Below are 23,708 nucleotides of genomic sequence, written 5' to 3'. Positions count from 1 at the left end.
TTTTCCTTTCATTGCTACCGGTCATCCGTCTGGTAGCCTCTTCTATCTGTATTTCCTCTGCTTTCTTTCTTTTTCCTTTTTTTCCTTTTCTTCCTTCTTCTTTTTCTTTTTCTTTTTTTCACTGTGACATTCCTTCTCTCTCTCTCCTTACCTAGATCTTTCTCTTTACCTTTTCACCCCTTGCCCTTTCCTTACCTCACTAACATGCCCTATTGGCTTCCCCCTGACTGTAGCGCACCCTGCGCAGTTTCCTCCTTTCTGCTAGCACACTATGCGTCCTTAGCTCTCTTTCTTCCCCTTGTCCCCTCTTGCTAAACCCTTAATCTCCTCAGAGTGTGACTACAAGGGAAACCCCCCCCCGGTTCTAGCCAGACCAGAGGCAATACGCCCCCAGCTCCGGGGTAAGTCACAATTGCATGCATGTGTGAGTGCATTTTTTCATTTTCTCACTGATTGCTGTGTCGTGTGCTGTGGTTTGCCACCTCTCTGTCACTCTGAATTAATTGTGATTTATTTATCATTTACTATAGGCCTACCCCACCGTGAACTACCTGTTCAGGTAGGACACACACTTTCACTTTGAGCACCGCACTTATTACAGGTGCTCGACCCTGACGAATGCCCCTGACCCACCAGCACTTAGTGAGGGCAGAAACATGTTGGTCATGTTCAACCCCTTTTAGACTCCAAGAGACATTATCCTCTAACGAGCCTTCTCCCTTAGTTTTAGTCTTACCAACATGCACCACCTTTAAAACTAACAAGAGCCACCGGTGACATGTTAGGTAATTTTATTATTCACCCCCTCTGGATCACTGTAACTATCCAGTCAATTCAATTTCAGCACTCCCTCTGGTTCTTTTAACCAGAGGTCGAGTCCGCCTGAGTAGTATCATCTTACTTAGGTGGGGCTAGGTGGTCATATGATGAAGCAAGACACTATTATGTGTGTGAGACCACCTAGTCCGTAAAGGAAAATCCCCTGCTACTCCTGTAGGGCAACACAGCACCCCCTATCAAGCAACCTAATGCAACCAGGAACTGGTTAAAGACTAACCCAGTCTTACCCCCTGTTCCTACTACCCCACACCTTTTGTGATTACGTGGTTCCTTTATTGATATATCACAAAGACTAAAAAGATACTCCAAATCATAATAAACCATTATAAAAACTGGCTCTCTTCTTATTATTGTTTGAATCAAGGGCATAATAGGTCCAATATTATGAATATTGCAGGCATTATTGATATACTGGCATGCGGTGGGGCCTACTTAGTTTATTGTTGGTTTACTAAACATTATCGTGGCTCTGGCACAAGGTGTCCATCCTAACCTGTTATAGACATTCTAGACATTATTGTGACCCTTGTTTACACTTCCCTTCATTGGCATCCTATGAACTATGGTGGCTCCTTTTATAACGTTTTTCCTAAACATATTGTTGACATGCAAAGTGATGTTTTGTCCCATGCATAAGAAACCTGTCCATGGCATATTGTAGCAATGCATATGTTTTGGGAAGGTCCCCCTTGATGGCATCTCAGGCATAACAAGATGTACCCTCCTGGCATATTGTGGCGATCAATGCATTTTTCTACTCTTTTAATGAGGCGCCTAGCCATCACTTCTGATATGCATCCTTATATACACTTATAAATCCCTATATTTGGTTATTCCCACTGGAATGTGATATGATTTGTCGGCATGAGATGCATGAGTAAATGAGACATTTTATGTATGTGGAGCAGCTGTACATGTGAGTACTTGATGAAAATTATAAGCATCTTCAATCACGGATGAGAGATCTTCAGTGTCACAACATTGTTTTGGTTAAAGTACTGGTTTTAGAAATCAAGTGCTTGTGGTTCAGTCTTGACAAATATGAAATTATAAAAAAATAAAAAAGTATTGAAATTAAGATGTGTTGCATTCAAATGGTAAATAACTTCAAAAATGATTTACTGTGGAACTGATTTAAAGCATACTGTGACTTCATTATTGGGGCAAAATGCATGTGTGAAAACGAAATATGACTAACCCATAAACGAACCTGCTCTGTTTGCCCCATTTTGTGTGCATTTGTGAAGAATAATAAAGGCAAGTAATGTTAAGCTATACTTCATTTGCATAGTACACTTCTGCCATTGGAAAGTTGGCTTTGGCCTGTGGGTTATATCTGACATGCACTAAAACTTGACTTTGGTTGGTCTCCATAAGGAGTTACTGTGTGGTTTCAGGTTTCTGGGATGTATCACCAACTGGCTCTAAGAAACATGTACACTGGTTTTTGGGTGCAGGATATTGTTTTGTGTGCATTGTTCATGTGATTTAGGTGTGTTTTGTGGGGTGCTCTAAGTGTAAAAGTGTGGTGCCCATATTTCGGGGCTCGAACATTTCATGTTTGATCATGAATACAGTTAGGGCCCATTGTTGATGTTGGTTGTGTACGTAATTTCCTAGAAGTTGATTATGATTTGGAGTATTTTTGGGGTGTTTGTGATCTAGCAAAAAGGAAACCACAATTTTTAATTACTGTCTAATTTGAATGATTTCAAAAAGTCATAGGGGGTCATTCTGACCCTGGCGGTCCAAGACCGCCAGGGCCATTATGACCGCAAGCACCGCCAACAGGCTGGCGGTGTTTTTTTTCCCATTCCGACTGCGCCGGTAAAGCGCTGCCCTGGGGATTATGACCCCCTTACCGCCAGCCTGTTTCTGGCGGTTTTCACCGCCAGGAAGAGGCTGGCGGTAAGGGGTGTCCTGGGGACCCTGGGGGCCCCTGCACTGCCCATGCCACTGGCATGGGCAGTGCAGGGGCCCCCTAACAGGGCCCCGGCCTGCTTTTCACTGTCTGCATGGCAGACAGTGAAAAGCGCGACGGGTGCAACTGCACCCATCGCACGGCCGCAACACCGCCGGCTCCATTAGGAGCCGGCTCTTGTTTTGCGGCCTCATTCCCGCTGGGCCAGCGGGCGCTAACTTGGTTAGTGCCCGCCGACCCAGCAGGAATGTTGGAATGGGGGCCGCGTGTTTGCGGCGGCATGGCGGCCGCATGGCGGTAGCCGTCCGCCAAGGTTGGAATCACCCCCATAATGCCTTGAGATGAAGGCCAACTCTATACCGGCCTATTTTTTTTCTTCTATTGTTTCATTTGTTGATTATATACCAAAACATTTTACTTCTCTTTAATTATTCTTAAATAATAACCTTCAATTACGCCTAGATTTAGTTCGAGATATTATTACTATGATCATTATTTTGTTGTTGTTGTTATTGATGATGTAACTGCTGTTATTATCACATTTTTCACTTTTCACATAATAAAATGTTTTGCTTCTAACATAATGGCATTGCAATTAAGAAATATTCCTTCTTATGGGTATAATTTTTGTATTGCTTTGTTAGTTTTTTTAAACAAGTAGAGTACTGAGACTTAGTCTACATGTGGCCCCAGGATTTTTCTTCATGTTGGTGCCATCCAATCAGATTGCTCGTTCCCACGGGAGCGTACCCTTCTGGCAGGCCAAAACGGCAGATGTAAAAAAAGAGACCTCCCTGCTAGTTATAACTGTAACTAACAAATTTCTTTTTTTTAGTTTTTTTAAAATGTATTTGATTTTAAATAATCTGAACACTTAACTATACTAATCTAACCTTTAGTTCAGAGAAGTTCTAGGGATTTTGTAATGTACTCTAAGATATTAACTAAGATACTAAGATATATACCTAACTATAACATCACTTTATCCTTTGCTTTTTCACTGACTTTTTGTTTGTGTGTGGGGGGGTGATCTTAGGGAAGATTATGGCCCTCATTTCAACCTTGGCGGGCGCAAACCCACTGGCCGCATTACAACATCCCTGCTGGGCTGGTGGAAACAGAGTTTCCGCCCGCAGGCCCAGCGGGGATGTGGACCGTAACATTGCAGCTGGCTCCTAATTGAGCCGGCGGCAATGTGGTGGTGCGGAGGGTGCAGGAGCACCCGTCGCGTTTTCCACTGTCTTCCAAGCAGACAGTGGAAATCGCGATGGGGCTGTGCCTGGGGGCCCCCAATACCACTTACCGCCAGCCTTTTAATGGCGGTGTGTAGTGCCATGGACAGGCTGGCGGTGAGGGGAGTCAAAATCCCCAGGGCAGCACTGCCCTGGCCGATTGCGACCGCCGGGACATCCATGGTGGTAAACCCCCGGTCCCGGCGGTGTGACCGCAGCGGTACCGCCGCGGTCATAATATGGCATTTCATACCGCCAGGCCCAGGTAAAATCAAAGACCTTCAATGTCTTGAATCGAGTCCAGTTGAAATCGAGGGTGTCAATGATGTCAGTATGTGAGGTGACATCTGCCACCCAAGGGAGATGTTCCGGCAACAGAAGTCCTAGCCCCCATGGTTCACATCCCAGTACTCGGCCTTAACTTTCAACTTTGAACAGGTCTCACATGACTAGATGCCTGTGGTTGGCGCTTTGAATTTTTAGACGCAAGATCTAACCTAAAACTTTAAAAATTCATAACTCCGGTTCTACTGTTTAGATTTGTCTCATTTTGGTGTTAAATAATTTATTAAAATGTACTTTAGTTTTCTAAATTGGGTTGGGATCTTTCTTGTGTTGTGTTTTCACTTTATTACTGTTTGTGTGCTGCATTAATAATTTGCACATTGCCTCTAAGTTAAGCCTGAGTTCTTTTTAAGCCAAGCTACCAGGTGGTTTAGCACAGGTTAATTTAGTGACTTTTTGTGGTTCACCCTGCAGGGGACTGTGTCTCTTGCTTGGCCAGGGATCATACCCCAGTAAACCAACAACCCAATTTCTCACAGTTGGCAACTGTAGTTGTTCATTAAAACACTGTGAAAACTGCAACATAACATTAGGGAATCCACAGACAGGCTGCTGCAGCTATTGGAAGTATGTTGTACCTACATTATTGTCAGATGGCAAAGGAAGATAGTGTGATTTTACAGAAATATGCATTTGTTTTAGCTCTTGAGCACGTTCCATAATGTCTATGAGAAAATCATGAGAGAAAACTTTTTTTTTCTCAAACATGTTTCATCAAATAACAGCAGGGAATCAGCATTTTACATAGGTTAAAATCACCATAGAATAAACCACAATTCCTAAAATTAGTATGGTACCACCAGCAAATGATTTCTATTATGAATTATATTTGATGTCAACCCTAATATGTGCTGCTTTTTGTAACTCTCAAAACCAAGCTTTCACTACAATTCATTCAAATTGTTACCATGATCCATAGTTCTGTGAATAAATATATATATATATATATATATATATATATATATATATATATATATATATATATATATATATTTAAAGAGTGAGAAAGAAAGATATATATATATTCACTGAAAAAAACAAAGTTTACAGGGAGGTTATAGTTAGGTTCTGAATTTACTCGTACAAAATCTGAGAAATTCAGCAGTTATAGTTTGAGTTATTTCAAGTAACTATAATTTGCGCCCTAAGGAAACTATAACTTGCACCCCCAACGTGCAGAGTTTTTTCTTTATTAATTTGACTGGTCATGACTCACTGAAATTTTTTATGACGTTATAAAAGTTGTCATGATTGCTGTAATATCTGGGGTATTTGGCAGTGCAAGGTGGGGGCGCGAGTTATAGTTACTTTAGGGCCTGAGTAAATTCAGAACCTAAGTATAATGTCCTTGTAACCTTTGGATTTTTCAGTGAATTTCAATGTTTTTTAAATTCCATTTCCTACCTATAACATCCCTGTAACCTTGTTTTTCTTAGTGAATTTCTATGTTTTTTTTAACTTAAAGTAATTTTCATTACTATATGTTAATCCAACCACCATCATGCACAGCCTTCGCCCAACCCTCTGTAACCATTAACTTTGCGCCGCAAATGGCCTGTGGCCTGATCCTGCAGCCATCCCATCTAAGCACCCAGCCCCACGCTGCACATGGCCTCTAGCCATGCACAGCAGGAGTTGGCCACAGGTCTGTCTGGCACCTTCCCATGCCAATTTCGGCCCCGGTGACTGCATCCCCTGTGGTCTGCCTTATAATTTTAGGTTTGGGGGTAGGGGGCCACGCAGCCCTCCTAGCCCAGCTGATTTTGGCCCTGGGGACCCAGAAAAATTACCACAGACACACATACACTAGAACTCTCAACCTTCAGTGTACGGGTCTGAGACCTTAACCACTAGGCCAAAAGTGACTCCTTAGCATGTGGTGTCCAGACTTAGCTAGATTTGCAGTGGAAAAATACTTCAATGTGACATCACAAGGAACGTTTAACTGTCAAAACACTGGCAAATAAACAGACACACTGCCATAAGATACAATGATTTAAACCTTCAGCCTACTTGGTGACACTCCAAGAGCCTTACTAATAGGCCAGGAGTGACCTATAAGTAACTACAACATTCTTACCAAACATCTTGCCATTCTGTCTCCTTAAAACCCATTGTATGGAGAGACCATTGCAATAACAATCTTTCTCTTTCTCTTCCATCCCATTATGGGATGGAAGAGAGAGAGAGCGTGACAGGACCATGAAAGAACCTCAAGGCTCCCACTGTCCTAGTTGCCTCCCCTTCGACCTGCAGGAGCCAACATTGCTCCCACAAGCAAGGAGCTGCTTTAAATAGCAGCTCCCTGCTTGTTGGAGAAATTTTTTCATCTGTTTCCCTGCACACATATTTGTGTGCAGGAAAACAGATAACAACTTCACTTTCTGTATGTGAGAGCTGTTTGACAGCTCACAATTGCAGAAAGTGAAGTGTTTGCTCTGACTTGGTGGGAGCTGTCAAAGCTCCTGCCAAGTAAGAGCAAACAGCTATGTCCCAGAGGTGGACACCCTAGGACATAGCAGGAGCTGGCCCTGAGGGTGGTGGTCCCCAGGGCCATCATTCATCCTTGAGGGGGGCGCCGTGCAGCCCCTCTCCAATGTTCTATTTTCCCCAGGGAAGTGGTGGTCTCCGGGGCTTGGGAGTCCATTCTTTTATTGTAGCCCTAGGGAGGTGGTGGTCTCCAGGGCTGTGGGGGAGGGGGGCAGTCCAGCCCACCCACATAAAATTTTATTTTTGCCCCAGGGAGGCTTATTTATATCAACAAACACAGACAAAAGTAAGGACACCCACCCTCATGGGTCAGGGCTCGTCAGCGGATGTCGCCACTTACAAAATGCCGAATCATTCACCCCTAATACAGTTGATAGCCGAGCCGCTCCGGTTGCGAATGATTTTGATTAAACTTATTTATTCTTGGCAGAGAAAGAAAAGAATGCATTTCAACCTCACAATGGGTCTTGTTCACCTAATGTTTTGTCCGATGTTGCTGTTGTTAAAGAAACCATCACGAAATGTCATCACAGAAAATAAGGAAGAAAGACTCACGGTGCTTTGTTATACAAACAATTTAATATCTTTCTTAAACTTGTAATCAGTTTCAAAATAGCAGGAACATAAAATACTGCATTAGAAATTCAAGAGCAACTTAAATTAACAATGCCTAATTCATTATGGCGCTCACTGTATAATTATAAGACCTCAGGTCTATTCACTTTACTCAACTCAGAACAGTTAGGGTATAGTACCCCAATATTGTCAGTTCTCACTTAGTGTTGTGCTAAAGCCTCTAGTAGGCCTTCCAATCCCCCAATGTTTATAAAAGTGCCAGAATGCTATCACACTCACACCACACTATATAATCCTTCATTTTACTTAACCTATAACTGCACCTACGTTCTCCATCCACATTTAACTAGTAATAAATCACAAATACTGGAAAATCCTGACAGCTTTGGACTACAAATTAGCATGTAGCTTCTCGAGGGTTCCAGGGACCAGATCAATCCCAACATATATTGCTAAGGTTCAATCTCCTTTATTAACTTTATGAAAATCTCTAGCTGTAACATAAGTTACAGTTACTGTTAGAAATGGGGTTTTTGGTTGGCAGTCAGGTTGCCCTCTGTCCAAGCAAGAACCCTCACTCTAGTCAGGGTAAGTCACACACAATCCAAAATCAGCCTGTGCTCACCCTCCGGTAGCTTGGCACGAGCAGTCAGGCTTAACTTAGAAGGCAATGTGTAAAGCATTTGTGCAATAAATCATACAACACCATAGCATAACACCACAAAAAATACACCACACAGTGTTTAGAAAAATATAGAATATTTATCTGGGTAATTGTAGGTCAAAACGATCAAAGTTGCAATACGAATTTGTAAAGATATCACTGAAAAGTGATATTAAGTGTCTTTAAGTCTTTAAAAAGCAATAAAGTGTCTTTCAAGCACAGAGTACCTGGTTTCTGGTGGGAAATCTCCTCAGAGGGCCACAGGAGAAGAGATGCGTGGAAAAAGGGGTGTGTGCGTCGATTTCCTCTCAGCACACACAGACTTGCATCGTTCTTTTCCACGCGGGGAAGTCGGGCGTCGTTTTCCGGCACGCAGACAGTCTCTTTTTGTGGATCGCGGGGATTACCAGATGTCCCGGGTCTGTGCGTGGATTCTCCTGCTTGTTTTCCGGCTGCGCGTCGTTCTGCGGGGCTGCGCGTCGAAGTTTCGATCTCACGGTAGGCGTCGCGTCGATTTCTCCTTGGAAGTCGGGCGGCGTTGTCCTTGCGAGGCCGTGCGTCAAAATCTTGGTCTCACGGCAGGCGTCGCGTCGATTTCTCCTTGGAAGTCGGGCGGCGTTGTCCTTGCGAGGCCGTGCGTCAAAGTTTCGCACTCACGGTAGGCGTCGCGTCGATTTCTCCTGGAAAGTCGGGCGGCTTTGTCCTTGCGAGGTTGTGCGTCGAAGTCTCGATCGTCCCGAGGGCGTCGCGTCGATCAGCGTCAGTGTGCGGCGTTTTTCTCGCCGCGAAACAAGCTGTGCGTCGAACTTTTCGGCGCACGGAGCGTCCAAGTGAAAGGAAGAAGTCTTTTTGGTCCTGAGACTTCAAGGAACAGGAGGCAAGCTCTATCCAAGCCCTTGGAGAGCACTTTCACAGCCAGACAAGAGTTCAGCAAGGCAGCAGGGCAACAGCAAGACAGCAGTCCTTTGTAGAAAGCAGACAGGTGAGTCCTTTGAGCAGCCAGGCAGTTCTTCTTGGCAGGATGTAGGTTCTGGTTCAGGTTTCTTCTCCAGCAAGTGTCTGATGAGGTAGGGCAGAGGCCCTGTTTTATACTAAGTTGTGCCTTTGAAGTGGGGGTGACTTCAAAGAGTCTCTAAGAAATGCACCAAGTTCCCTTTCAGCTCAATCCTGTCTGCCAGAGTCCCAGTAGGGGGTGTGGCAGTCCTTTGTGTGAGGGCAGGCCCTCCACCCTCCCAGCCCAGGAAGACCCATTCAAAATGCAGATGTATGCAAGTGAGGCTGAGTACCCTGTGTTTGGGGTGTGTCTGAGTGAATGCACAAGGAGCTGTCAACTAAACCTAGCCAGACGTGGATTGAAGGGCACAACAAGATTTTAGTGCAAAGAAATGCTCACTTTCTAAAAGTGGCATTTCTAGAATAGTAATATTAAATCCGACTTCACCAGTCAGCAGGATTTTGTATTACCATTCTGGCCATACTAAATATGACCTTCCTGCTCCTTTCAGATCAGCAGCTGCCACTTCAACAGTGTATGAGGGCAGCCCCAATGTTAGCCTATGAAGGGAGCAGGCCTCACAGTAGTGTAAAAACGAATTTAGGAGTTTTACACTACCAGGACATATAACTACACAGGTACATGTCCTGCCTTTTACCTACACAGCACCCTGCTCTAGGGGTTACCTAGGGCACACATTAGGGATGACTTGTATGTAGAAAAAGGGGAGTTCTAGGCTTGGCAAGTACTTTTAAATGCCAAGTCGAAGTGGCAGTGAAACTGCACACACAGGCCTTGCAATGGCAGGCCTGAGACAAGGTTAAGGGGCTACTGAGGTGGGTGGCACAACCAGTGCTGCAGGCCCACTAGTAGCATTTAATCTACATGCCCTAGGCACATGTAGTGCACTCTACTAGGGACTTACAGGTAAATTAAATAGTCAATCATGGATAAACCAATCAATAGTACAATTTACACAGAGAGCATATGCACTTTAGCACTGGTTAGCAGTGGTAAAGTGCTCAGAGGTCAAAAGCCAACAACAACAGGTCAGAAAAAATAGGAGGAAGGAGGCAAAAAGTTTGGGGATGTCCCTGTCAAAAAGCCAGGTCCAACAGTTACCAACTCCAGCCCTGTAGTGCCCTTCTCTGATTGGTCAGCCTCTGGCAGCCTGAGCCAGGCTGCCTTGATGAGATGTGAAGTGACCTTGACTGAAACAAAGGAACCATCTGGTGGGAGGAGAACTGCATCAGCAGATGGTAGAACAGGATGGGGGAGAGCAGCCAAACTTGACTTCAAAGGAAGGAAGGACATTTGGGACAGCAACTGGCCCTCCCCATTTCCTGCAGCCCCAGACAGCCAGGTACCCCCTGACTAGATTAAGAGAGGGGCTGGAAAAGGGTGTGTAATGGGATACTTAGCCACACCAGAGGAATGTTGCTCTGTGGGAATGTTTTTTGCCACACTTTTCAGAAAGTGGTCACTCAGGAAGGTGGTAGCCTGCACATGATTGGACAGGAGCACACCCATGCTTTCACCACAGGAGCAACAATAAATATCGGCTTGCTGAGGAGGATCGCCCAACATCATGGAAGAAAATCTCCAAATAATCCACAACTATATATATATATATATATATATATATATATATATATATATATATATATATATATATATATATATATATGAATCATTTTCAGGACACAGGGACCTTGTTTCTAAGTCCTCCTGTAATGTATTGTTTACTTTGTGACAAACCAATTAAGATTCCTTAGTCCCCTTCAAAATGGCCAATCAGAGCAGATCTGGAAACCAATTGTCAATATATCTACACAATTAGAGTCTTAGGGCCTGATTTAGCCTTTGGCTGATGGGATTATTCATCACAAATGTGACAGATATCCCATTCATCATATTAGGATTCCATTATATCCTATGGACATCGTAATACAGGGGACGGGATATCAATCATGTTTGTGACGGAGTAAGCTGTCTGCCAAAATCTAAATCAGGAGCTTAGTTTCTCAATAATTCCCAAACAGATACTTACCAAACACAAAAAGCTTGCTTTTGTGGTAAAGATCTAGCTTTGTGCCTAATTTTTATGTCATTCTTTTCAGCTCCTTTGGCTGGGCCCTGTTTAGAATTCTAAATGGAAAATGCACGTGGAAAAAGCATTTTGCGATCCTCTTTTTCCCTCCCCCTGCCTTACAGATCACCCCGAAACTTTACAGGATGGAGTTGAGGCAGATGAACTTTAGTTCTGGAAAGCTTTGTGAAGATCGGTCAAACAGCACCAAATGTATGAGCAAGACAATAGATGCTCTTCCTATGCAAAGCCTGCCTAACTATAACTACATACTGTGTTGTATATCCACAAACACCATATGCTCCAAACTTGTGACCTTGATCTTAATGGGGCATCATGTCGTGCAAGAATGGAAACCCCACTGCACATTACCAATTCCAGGTACATGCTTTAATTATAGGCAACCAGGTGAACAAACCCTGCTTTAATTTTAGATAATTCCAGGTCCACTGGTCCACTTAGACTAGAGATAATTTGAGGTACCCTATCTGTGTACGTGGAGTCATCTATAATTAAAGCACAGCTTCACCAGCATCTGACCCTGAGTGTTCTTTTACAGAGAAAAGTAAATAATGGCCAACCTGAGCTCCTCTTTAGGTGCTAATTTTTCAATAGTGGCTCAACGGATTTACAGCAAATCACAATGTTAGAGTCAACATACACATTTGTGAAGGTAAGAGTAGTGTAACACTACTAGTCTACACTTTCCTATATTTACTTAACTTGACTTGATGATACTGTAATAGTTGTTACTTTGGCTACAATAATTTTGTAGCACAATACTACTTGCTTGCAGTGCTTAGCCAGGTGAACCACATGCAAATTATTTCACCAGCAGTTAACAGACTACATGTGCTTTCTTTCAGATGGGCTTACAGCTTTCAGAAGTTTTCTTAAGTCTGAGTTCAGTGAGGAAAATGTTGAGTTCTGGGTGGCCTGTGAAGACTACAAGAAGACCAAGTCTCCAGCCAAAATGTCCCTGAAGGCACAAAAAATTTATGAGGAATTCATTCAAACTGAGGCCCCAAGAGAGGTCAGTGCAATGCATTGCTTTCAGATTAAACAAGTTGCATTTATTGTTATTCGCTCAGACTTTTACCATTGAAGGGAGCAAGGATAATGTCTTGTGCTGTGTTGTATGTACACTATTCTCCTTGTTTGCAATAGAAATGTAATATATATGTGTTTCGGTTTGTGTGTGTGTGTGTATGCAGTTCTGCACTTCTTTTACGTTAACATTATTTTTAGTATTTTAGTTATTTTACATGCAGTTCAGCTGATGGCTGCTGATTGATCGTTTGTAGTGGTGGAGCGGGTTACTTGACTACCAGGAAGGGATTTGTTACTGTACAACAGAGGCGAATGGAGGGGGTAGAACAACTTTGCCCTATAATGACAACAGCTAATGTGGGTCGGATACAACTCCAGTTACCCAAACCTGTGCCTGGTCTAAATGGCCTGGCCTTTAGTTTCTGAAGAGCCTGGTGGTTGCTGGCAGATTTCACTGTTAGCGAATGTATGGCAGTAGCAGATATATGGATGGTGCAAAGGAAGATAAAATGAATGATGGTAGAAAATTCTGCAGTGCACACATCAGACAAATATTATACGAAATGTGACTAGGTGATGTAGAGCAGCCCTTAATAATGCAACTAAGAAGATTAAGGTGGTGGTGCAAAATGACTGTGCAGGAGACAGAGAAAGTCACAAACAAGAATTTAGACTCTCTTACTTCAGGCAAAATAGAGTTATTGGACAACTCTGTAGTGCTTTGCAGACCTGTCACCAATTCTGACATTTTATTCTGAGAAAATAATTTAAATGGATCAAAACTGTAGGGTCACTTGGTGACTAAAACAATTGTGGCACTTGGAAGCGAAGTGACATTAGGACTTTGGGTTTAAGAAACGAAGGATGAGAAACAAACTTGACATTAGACTTCCTGTCATCAATGGTGACATCTGAAGTGAAAGAATGTGACAGAAAAGCAATCAAAGTCAGTTTATTAGTTGTCTCTCAAATGCAAACTCATAGCCAGGAAGAGATATATTGGGGTCCTGGCCCAAAAAGATAGGTATAGCATAAAATAATTCTTGGGCTGGACATAGATGTGGTTCCTTAGAAATATATTTCAAGAAAGCACAATAAAATCATATATTTTGAAATCACAATATATTTGCCTGTATTTTAAAAGTATTCTACCTCCAATGCTATTTGTGATAGGTCAGTGCTTCAAACCCACAAAACAGAAGCTGGGATGCGCAGCCTGACATCGACATACGTCTAGGTGTGTCTCCGCCAAGAACCCTGCTATTCCCCTGTATCTTGGAATAGGAGGTCAGCCGACTGACCCTTGGAGACACACCGGAGGCTCTGGGTCCAAACAGGTAGGCTGCTCTCAGCAAGGCAGTCCACAGCCGCAGAAGAGTCTTTGAACAGCAAAGCAGGCCTTGAGTAGAAAAGCAGTCCTTGATTAGAAGGGGCAGACTTCACACAACTGGGCTGTCCTTCTTCGGTAGAGTTCACAGGTCCAGAAGCGATCTGAGGAAAATGGCTGTGAGGGTCCACTATTTATACCTTTGATGTCCCTACCCTGGGCCCATATTGTCTAGAGTAACAATAGACTAATGTGAAATTCTTTGTGAGAGTGCTAGGGTAGTCCCTTTGAGGTGCAAGTGTGGTTAGTCACAGCACTGCACTCTCATCATGCCAGATATGGCCCTTCCTGCCAACATCCAGACGCTCTACTGTGATGCTGTCTGGCAGAAATACACAAAGGTTAACCGCCAACTACGTTTAGTCATGTGACCCAGTTACAGGCTGCAGGCACCAAAGGGTTAGGGAAAGAAAATGCCAGCTTTCGAAAAGTGGCATTATCAAAATTATGATTTAAAAAACAACTTTACCATTAAATAGGGTTTTAAATTACAGCTCCTGTAGCAACAAACATGATGTTTTAACCTGCTCCCAATCAAAAGTTATCACTTAGGAATTTTTAACTGCCAGGACATATAAAACTTAAAAGTGCATGTCCAACTTTTTAACAACACTGCCCCATAGGCTGTTTAGGGTCTACCCTACGGGTGACGTGTATTAAAAAAGGAAGTGTTAGGCCTGGCAAAAGGCCTTTTTTTCTAGGTCAAAATGGTAGTTTAAAACTGTGCACACAGGCTGCAACAGCAGAGCTGAGACAGGTTTAAAGGGCTACTTAAGTGGGTGGCACAATCAGTGCTGCAGGCCCACTGGTAGCATTTACTTTTAGAGGCCCTGGGAACATGTTGTACCACTTTACCAGGGATTTATAAGTAAAATAAATGTACCAAATGTGACAGGCTAATTTCTCCACTTTCAAAGGAGAGAGTGCAAGCACTTGAACACTGGTTAGCAGTGGCAAAGTGTGCAGAGTCCTAAGGCTAACAAAAACAAATTCAGCAAGTTATAAGGCAAAATGTTTGGGGAAAAAAACACTATAAAGCTGACAGGTCTAACAGGTATGTTATTCCAGAACTGGGTGCATATATGAAAAAAGCCTAGTGTCTTGTTTTTTTTCTTTTCCCTACTTTTTAGTTGCAGTCTGATGGTGTCCTAGCTGTAGGTGTGCCAAGAACCACCAAAGATCGGGCACTTGTCTGCAAGATAAGGGCAGGTCCTGTTAATAATCCACCCTTAAAGGTCTACTGGTACTAACATATACCTTTCTACTGTCATTAACATATACCTTTCACCACAAATAACTTTTCTTGAAGATATCGGAAATATGGTGCCTGCTGTGCACTCCCCCTCACTGGTCGTCACCCCCCGTGGCCCCGCCCCTTTAAAGGAAAAGGATAATAAACAAAGTTTATTATCCTTTTCTTTTAAAGGTTTTGGAGCTGCCATTGCTGGCAGGGGGGCGACGCTCCTCACCCTAACGGAGGAGCCGCCCCTATTGCATTAACCACCAGAGTTATCTTGCTTTTATTGTTATTCCTTCAAAAATGCTGGCCACACAAAAGTTCTCTGCAGGTTATTCAGAAACACTGACCCAGCATCTGGATAGGCACTACGGTCCATATTTATACTCTGTTAGCGCTGGATTTGCGTCATTTTTTTATACGCAAATCTGGCGCAAACTTAACTCCATATTTATACTTTGGCGCAGGACCCGTCCAGCGCCAAAGTTATGGAGTGTGTGTAATTTTTTGTACGTGAAAACCTACCATGTGCTAATGACATCCAAGGTAGGCGTTCCTGTGCAAAAAATGACTCTAAGGCATGTACGCCTTATTTATTCTCCCGTGTCACTTAACGCACAGGAGGAGGCGGGCCTTAAAACATGGCACCCAGCCGGATTTGCGCCGTTTTCAAACACCTGGGTCTGGGCAGGTGTTAAGGGAACTGTGGGCTCATTTTCATGGTGGGAGACCATGGAAGCAGTCCACAGGTGCCCTTTCCTGCACCCAGGGACACCGCCTGCCACCCTTGCCCACCCTTGGAGGACCCCCATGGATGGGGGACCCATCCATGGTGAGTGCAGGTAAGTGCAGGTAAGTATAATTTTGTTTATTTATTAAGTGGCATAGGGGTGCCTAACTTGGCTCCCCCACATGCCACTGTGTCCAATGGCCATGCCCAGGGGACAAAAGTCCCCTGGGCATGGCCATTGGGCAAGGGGGCATGACTCCTTTCTTTGCTAAGACAGGAGTCATTTCCATGGGGGTTGTGTGTCCAAAAATGGCGCAAGTCAGGTTAGAGCCAATATTTTTTACTTTAACCTGACTTGCACCATTCTTTGAAGCACAACCCCCATTCTTCCCTACGCCTCCGCTGTCCAGTTAGAGTAATTTATTTTGACACTAACCAGGCCGCAGTGCCGGCTAACGTCATTCCATAAATGAGACGCCCGGCTGGCGTGTTGGAATGGCCTTAGCTGGCGGTAAACTTTTTGACGCAAATCTGCCCTAGCGCTGATTTGCGTCAAAAAGTATAAATATGGGCCTACGTCTCCACAGCATATCCCCTCAACTGTCAAAAGGGTCAGCATACACATGACCTTCAATGGGTGACATTTCAGTGAGGTTGCCATTTGCCGGTATTTTACTGGTCTCACCATTAATTATAATTTCAAGCGCGGTGCCGGTAATTATTAAATACCGTCAATATAATGCCAATATTTATTTCAGTGTATTGTTTATTCAGCAATCGCTAATGCTATATGAAGCTGCTGGATGCTGTACATTATTGTAGGGAATTTAGGGCCATATGTACTAAAGCATTTTCCCATAGACACAGAATGGGTAAAATCCTTTGGTACATCTGGCCCTTACTTCTTTCAATTATAGCTGAGTGTGACATGTTGGTAGTTGACGCAGAGGAAAATTAGCCCAGATTCGCATCAGTTTTTACTCTAAAGCAAGGTTAATTTGAGCCTAGAACCACATGATCGCTGTCAGAAATTAACCACTAAACACATTAAGAAATTACAGCAGCTACAACAATTTTGAAAGGCTCAGGGAGACCTCGGGGTATGAACATTCACATTACTTAACCAACAATGTGGCTTTAAAACGTTTTCATTTAAGAAAATATCTTACCATAAGATGTGAAAGTTCTGCTGGTCGTTTTAGAGTCTATGATTGAGCTGAAAGTGGGAGGCTAAAGAGTGGGACTCCTAAAGTGACGCCTTTTGATTTTCATCTAAATGATGTAGAAAGGAACATTGCTGTGACAAAACACATCAAATGGGTAGGTGCTCACCTTGAAGTAGTTATTACCGTGTAGAGTAGCACTTATAAATTCTTTGATAAGCTTGTTTTAATGGGATAAAGCGAATGCGCACACACTAATCCAATCAGGAAAAGCGATTCAATGCTTTACCAGCGGTGTCATGCAATATATACATACAATTTACAGTTGCATTGTGTTGTACCTGGACCTTTTTGCAGGGTCATCTCCAAACGTTTTGCCTCCTTCCATCTATTTTTGTTTACCAGTTTTTGCTGGCTTTAGGACTCTGGGTACTTTATTATTGCTAACCAATGCTAAAGTGCATTAGGCTCTCTGTATACATTGTATTGGTGATTGGTTTATCCATGATTGGCATATTTGATTTACTAGTAAGTCCCTAGTAAAATGTACTAGAGGTGCCCAGGGCCTATAAATCAAATGCTACTAGTGGGCCTGCAGCACTAATTGTGCCACCCACATGAGTAGCCTGTGAACATGTCTTAGACCTCCAACTGCAGTGTCTGTTTGTGCAGATTTAAACTGCCAATTCGACCTGACGAGTGCACCCTCTTGCCAGGCCCAAACCTTTCCTTTTACTACATGTAAGTCACCCCTAAGGTAGGCCCTAGGTAGCCCAGTGGGCAGGATGATGCATATTTAAAAGGTAGGACATGCACTGTTGTGTTTTACATGTACTGATAGTGAAATACTGCCAAAGTCAGTTTTCAGTATTGCAAGGCCTATCTCTCTCATAGGTTAACATTAGGACTGTGTTTAAATACCTTTTAAGTGCAGTTTCCCATTGGGAGCAGATAGAAATGTGGAGTTTGGGGTCCCTGACCCCACATTGTAAAAATACATCCTTTGGTAAAGTTGTTTTTTGGATTGTCCGTTTGAAAATGCCACTTTTAGAAAGTGGGCATTTTCTTGCTTAACCATCTGTGCCTCCTCTGCCTGTTTGTGTAATCCATGTCGGGGTCAGACTGACAGTTGGGCTGTTTGGAAATTCCCTCTAGACAGTGACACGAAGGGAGCTGGGGAGTGTCCTGCAAATCCTGATGAGTCTCCTGGGCTGGAGTGGGAGGGGAGGAGCTGATACCTGCACATGAAAGGGCTGTACCTGTCCTCACACAATGCAGTCTCTAACCCCCTGGTGTGTGTCTGGGGCCAGGCCTGGGCAAGGCACAATCTTGTAAACAACTTTGAAATTTGCATACTTCAAAGGCAGAAATGGGTATAGTGGACCCAAAACACCAGACTTTTAGATCACTTCTGGACTAAAAGGAACCTCTGCCAAGGAAAAGAGATTGATGCTTGGGGAGGACCTGTCACTCTGCCTGTTGCTTTGCTCTTCTGGAGTTCTGCTGCTGCTTCTGCCTAAGAGGGAAAGGACTGCTGGTGAAGTGTCTCCCAGGGCTTGGACTGAGCTTGCCTCCTGTTAAGAAGTCTCAGGAATAGCAAAGCCTTCACTTACCAGCCCCTGGGTCTACTTGCTGTGGATCTTACCTCGCGAGGTGGTACCTACTCCAGTCTCTGGCCCCCTGGTAGTGAAAACTGGTTGAAACATAAGAAAAACCAGTGTACCGACTCTGGATGATGCCTGGACCGACGCTGCTGCTTCAGCCCATGACATTGACTGCAACCGAAGATGTATTCCCCACTGGACTGCGACGATCCCACTGACATCGCAGGCCTGAGGCCGCTGCAACCCGCTGATGTATCATGACTTCATGAGTCCCGAGTGAATGTCACATCCGTGACACCTGACTCTGCCGCGGCATCCGCAGCCCCGTGGCGTGACCCAGTGAGGTCAGCACATCGCGTCTTGACCTGCCAGACATCTACCCTGCCTCTAACGTAAGGAACCAATGCTTTGCACCAATGCCGCACCACCTTCCCTGCTCCCGCAGTAAGGAACCAACGCTGCACCCGATCCAGTGACGCTTCTCCGGCCCGACTTCGTTCATTGTCTTGTTTCCTCGTTACCAAAGGTACTGACCCTGGGGGTTCGTGGGACTCCAGGACCGGCGCCATTGGCGTCGGATTGTTGGGAATGACTCTGTCACAATGCCACAATAACTCTAAATTGAAGCATTTGTGTTTCTAAGTGCTATATTCAAGTTTAATCTTTGAAAATTCATAGTTTTGATTGTGTATGTTGGATTTTGATCTTGTTTGATTTAGATGAATATTGGCACTTTTTCTAAACTGGTGATGAGTCCTTTTGTGGTGTTTTCGCTGTGTTACTGTGTGTGTTTGTACAAATTCTTTACACATTGCCTCTGAGATAGGCCTGACTGCTTGTGCCAAGCTACCAAGGGGTTGAGCTGGGGTTATCTGAGCTGTGTATCTTCCTTACCCTGACTAGAGTAAGGGTCCCTGCTTGGACTTGGTGCAAACTGACTGCCAACCAGAGACCCCATTTCTAACATATTGTAACTTAATTAGTGATTGAGACTTGGTATTTCGGAATATGGATGGCATTGTTTTAAACAAAGGTGACAACTCTAGGTTACATAGGGTTGCCGTTTGGCCGGTTTTTGACCAGCATTACCAGTATTTTAGCCTGTATTTTCCCCTCATCTGAGCATATACTCAATGGGGTAATTGAAACTAGAAAGCACTTTAAAATGTGTTCCAGGGGTGCCATAATGACCCAAAATGATAATTAAAGTAAATAAAAACAGGCTAAGTTGAAAATGAAAACAGACACGTCATTTAAAGTTCTATTTTAGTACTATGTCTCTAGCTCTGCAGAAAGTCAATATGTAAACGAGTGGACGACACTTATCATATCAAATGGCAACCCTAGTAAGTTATCTCATAACGGTGAATTTTATTACTGTGCTGTTTCTCTGGACACAGGAACAAACACAACCTTAAAGAAGTTGATGAAAATTGAATGAGTGAGTTTTCAGCAACTTCTTTAACCCCTTGTGTGCCTACGGCGTAACGGTTACGTCCTCGTTTGCACTGCTCAGGTGCCAAGGACGTCACCGTTATGTCCTGCTATGGAGCCTCGGGGGAAGCGCTAGCGCTCGCTCCGATGGCCTGGCACCCCCCTCCCATGAGCAGGGATGGAAGAGGAATCTGTTCCCCTTTCACCCCCTCCCCCGAAACCCCCTCAGTGACGTCTGATGATGTCAGTGCACAATCATATGCTGACCTCATCAGAGGCTGCCCCCACCGTGCTGGAAGCTCAGCTCAGCGTATGGCCATACCTCCACCCCAAATAAATGGGGACAAATTTATTCTGCCTACCAGTGAGCAGATGGGGCAATTACCTCCAATCTACTTCCCGCGGGGCAGAAAGACTTCTAGATGCCAGGGAATTTAAAGAAAATAAAAAAATAGTGGAGTGGTGGCTACCAACCAGTATGTGCATGGTTATGCCCCCACCGCAACTGAAGGGGGTAACAGTCTTTCAGCTCTCCCCCCACACACCAAAACATCTTATCCCAAGGTAAGCAAGAGAACGTTTGATTATTTGGGGTTTTGGTTTTACATTTGGGCCATGAGAGCTTGTCTAACTCTCAAAATAGCCCCACTTGGAATGGTGAGGGCTGCACTTTTTGGACTTTGGGACGGTGCCATGTCGAAAAATCTACAAGACCTAGACACATCTGAAAAATAAACACCTGGATGAGTCCAGGGTGGTGTGCTTCACATGCACCTTGCACCATTTTCTTACCCACAATGCCCTCCAAACCTCCAACTTTGCTGGAAATCACACATTTTTCCCATATTTTTGTGATGGTACCTTCTGGAGTCTACAGGAATCCACAAAATTCCTACCACCCAGCATTGTCGCATCTATACCGATGAAAATTCTGCCCCACTTGTCAGCCTAAAAACGTTTTTTCTCAAACTGCCCTTTTGGACCCGCTTTGGTTCCCCCTCATTTTCGACATGTTTTTGGCTCTTCCTTGTCACAGGCACTTGGCCGTCCTACACAAGTGAGGTATAAGTTTTACCCTGAGACTGAGGGGAATGTTGGGTGGTATGAAATTTGTGCCAGTGCAGTGATCCCACACAGAAATGTGGGAAAAATGTGATTTGTTTGCTAAATTTGAGGTTTGCTGAGGATTCTGGGTAAGAAAATACTGGGGGATCCATGCAAGTCACACCTCCCTGGACTCCCTCTGGTGTCTAGTTTTCAGAAATGTTTGGGTTTGGTAGGTTTCCCTAGATTGCTGCGGAGCCCAGGACCAAAAACGCAGGTGCCCCCCCACAAAAACAGGTATGTTTGTATTTGATAGTTTTGATGTGTCCACATAGTGTTTTGGGACATTTCCTGTTGCGGGCTCTAGGCCTACCCACACAAGTGAGGTGCCAATTTTATCGTGAGACCTGGGGGAACGCTGGGTAGATGGAACATTGTGGCTCCCCTCAGATTCCAGAACTTTGCAGCACCGAAATGTGGGGAAAAGGTGTTTTTTTGGCAAATTTTGAGGTTTGCTAAGGATTCTGGGTAACAGAACCTGGTGAGAGCACCACAAGGTACCCCATCCTGGATTCCCCTAGGTGTCTAGTTTTCATAAATGTCCAGGTTTGCTAGGTTTTCGCAGGTGCCAGCTTAGCTAGAGGCCAACATTCAGAGCTAGGCGCTTTGCAAATAAATAGGGCAATTTTCTTTTGGAAAATGTGAAGTGTCGATGTTGTGTTTTGGGGCATTTCCTGTCAAGGGCACTAGGCCTACCCACACAAGTGAGGTACCATTTTTATCGGGAGACTTGGGGGGATGCTGGTTAGAAGGAAGTTGTGGTTCCTCTCAGGTTCCAGAACTTACTATCACCAAAATGTGAGGAAAAAGTGTTTTTTGCCCCCATTTTGAGGTTTGCAAAGGATTCTGGGTAACAGAACCTGGTGAGAGCCCCACAAGTCACCCCAACTTGGATTCCCCTAGGTGACTAGTTTTAAAAAATGTGCAGGTGTTGTAGGTCTCCCTAGATGCCAGCTGAGCTAGAGGCCAAAATCTACAGTTAGGCACTTTGCAAAAAACAGGTCTGTTTTCTTTGGGAAAATGTGATGTGTCCATGTTGTGTTTTGGGGCATTTTCTGTCACGGGCACTAGGCCTACCCACACAAGTGAGATACCATTTTTATCAGGAGACTTGGAGGAACGCTGGGTGGAAGAAAATTTGTGGCTCCTCTCAGATTCCAGAACTTTCTGTCACCAAAACGTGAGGAAAAAGTGTTTTTTTGCCTCATTTTGAGGTTTGCAAAGGATTCTAGGTAACAGAATCTGATGAGAGCCCCACAAGTCAGCCGACCTTTGATTCCCCTAGGTGTCTAGTTTTGAGAAATGCACAGGTTTGGTAGGTTTCCCTTGGTGCTGGCTAAGCTAGAGGCCAAAATCCACCGCTAGGCACTTTCCAAAAACCACGTCAAATTTCAATGTAAAAATGTGATGTGTACATGTTGTGTTTCCTGTCGCGGCCATTAGGCCTACCCACACAAGTGAGGTATCATTTTTATCAGGAGACTTGGGGGAACACAGAATAGCAGAACAAGTGTTATTGCCCTTTGTCTTTCTCTACATTTTTTTCCTTCCAAATGTAAGACAGTGTGTAAAAAAGACATCTATTTGAGAAATGCCCTGTAATTCTCATGCTAGTATGGGGACCGCGGAACTCAGAGATGTGCAAATAACCACTGCTTCTCAGCACCTTATCTTGTGCCCATTTTGGAAATACAAAGATTTCCTTGAAACCTATTTTTCACTCTTTATATTTCACCAAATAAATTGCTGTATACCAGATATTCAATGAAAACCCACTGCACGGTGCAGCTAATTTATTGGCTCTGGGTACCTAGAGTTCTTGATGAACCTACAAGCCCTATATATCCCCGCAACCAGAAGAGTCTAGAAGACGTAACATTGCAGGAAAAGGTTACGGAGTAAAACGTGGCAAAAAAAGGTTTTCACCTCGATTTCAATATCTTTTTATTTCAGATTTTATTTTCTGTAGGAAAACCTTGTAGGATCTACACAAATGACCCCTCTCTGAATTCAAAATGTTGTCTACTTTTTAGAAATGTTTAGCTGTCCGAGATCCAGCATTGGTTTCATGCCCTTTCTGTCACTAACTGAAAGGAGGCTAAAAGCACAAAAAGATAGTAAAAATGGGGTATGTCCCAGTAAAAAGCCAAAATTGTGTTGAGAAATGTGGTTTTCTGATTCAAGCTGCCTGTTCCTGAGCTGGGAAGATGGTGATTTTAGCACCGCAAACACTTTGTTGATGCCATTTTCAGGGAGAAAAACACAAGCCTTCTTCTGCATCCCTTTTTCCCATTTAAAAAAAAAAAACTAAATGTTTACTGTATTTTGGCTAATTTCTTGGTCTCCTCCAGGGGAACCCACAAACTCTGGGTATCTCTGGAATCCCTAGGATATTGGAAAAAAGGATGCAAATTTGGTGTGGGTAGCTTATGTGGACAAAAAGTTATGAGGGCCTTAGCGCGAATTGCCCCAAATAGCCAAAAAAAGGCCTGCCACCTGAGGGGGAAAAAGGCCTGGCAGTGAAGAGGTTAAGGTCACAATGGTGCCCTTATCAGTCTCTCTTTTTCCCTTACTCTTGTCCTCTTTGCCAATTGGAAAAGTTAATTGGATGAGAAAGTGGAAACAAAGGGAGAGATGTAAGCATTTCTGGTACCTGAAATTATCCTATGAGCAACTTTGCTTTCCCTGAAGTCAGGACACACATTCACATTACTTCTGCACAACTTCAGAGAAGAGCAACTTGCTCAGAGCAAGTGCAGTACAGGCTGCAGGCTCCACCCTGCGATGGTCGCCAGCGCTGAAGGCAGAAAAGAAGGACAGAGAAACAGTAACAAAGCGGCACAGCTGG

General features: G+C 43.9%; 1 protein-coding gene across 1 annotated transcript in view; it reads left to right on the top strand.

The window, feature by feature from the left end:
- The window catches only part of LOC138293112 (regulator of G-protein signaling 5-like), a 254,152-nt gene that overhangs the window by 219,513 nt on the left and 10,931 nt on the right, over positions 1–23,708 (top strand). The window contains exon 4 of the mRNA XM_069232130.1: positions 12,018–12,184. Coding sequence (XP_069088231.1) covers positions 12,018–12,184 — 167 coding nt within the window. The remainder of the gene's footprint in view (positions 1–12,017; positions 12,185–23,708) is intronic.

The sequence above is a fragment of the Pleurodeles waltl genome, chromosome 4_2, assembly GCF_031143425.1.
Source record: "Pleurodeles waltl isolate 20211129_DDA chromosome 4_2, aPleWal1.hap1.20221129, whole genome shotgun sequence".
Classification (NCBI taxonomy): Eukaryota; Metazoa; Chordata; class Amphibia; order Caudata; family Salamandridae; genus Pleurodeles; species Pleurodeles waltl.
This window is presented reverse-complemented; position numbering and strand designations above follow the sequence as displayed.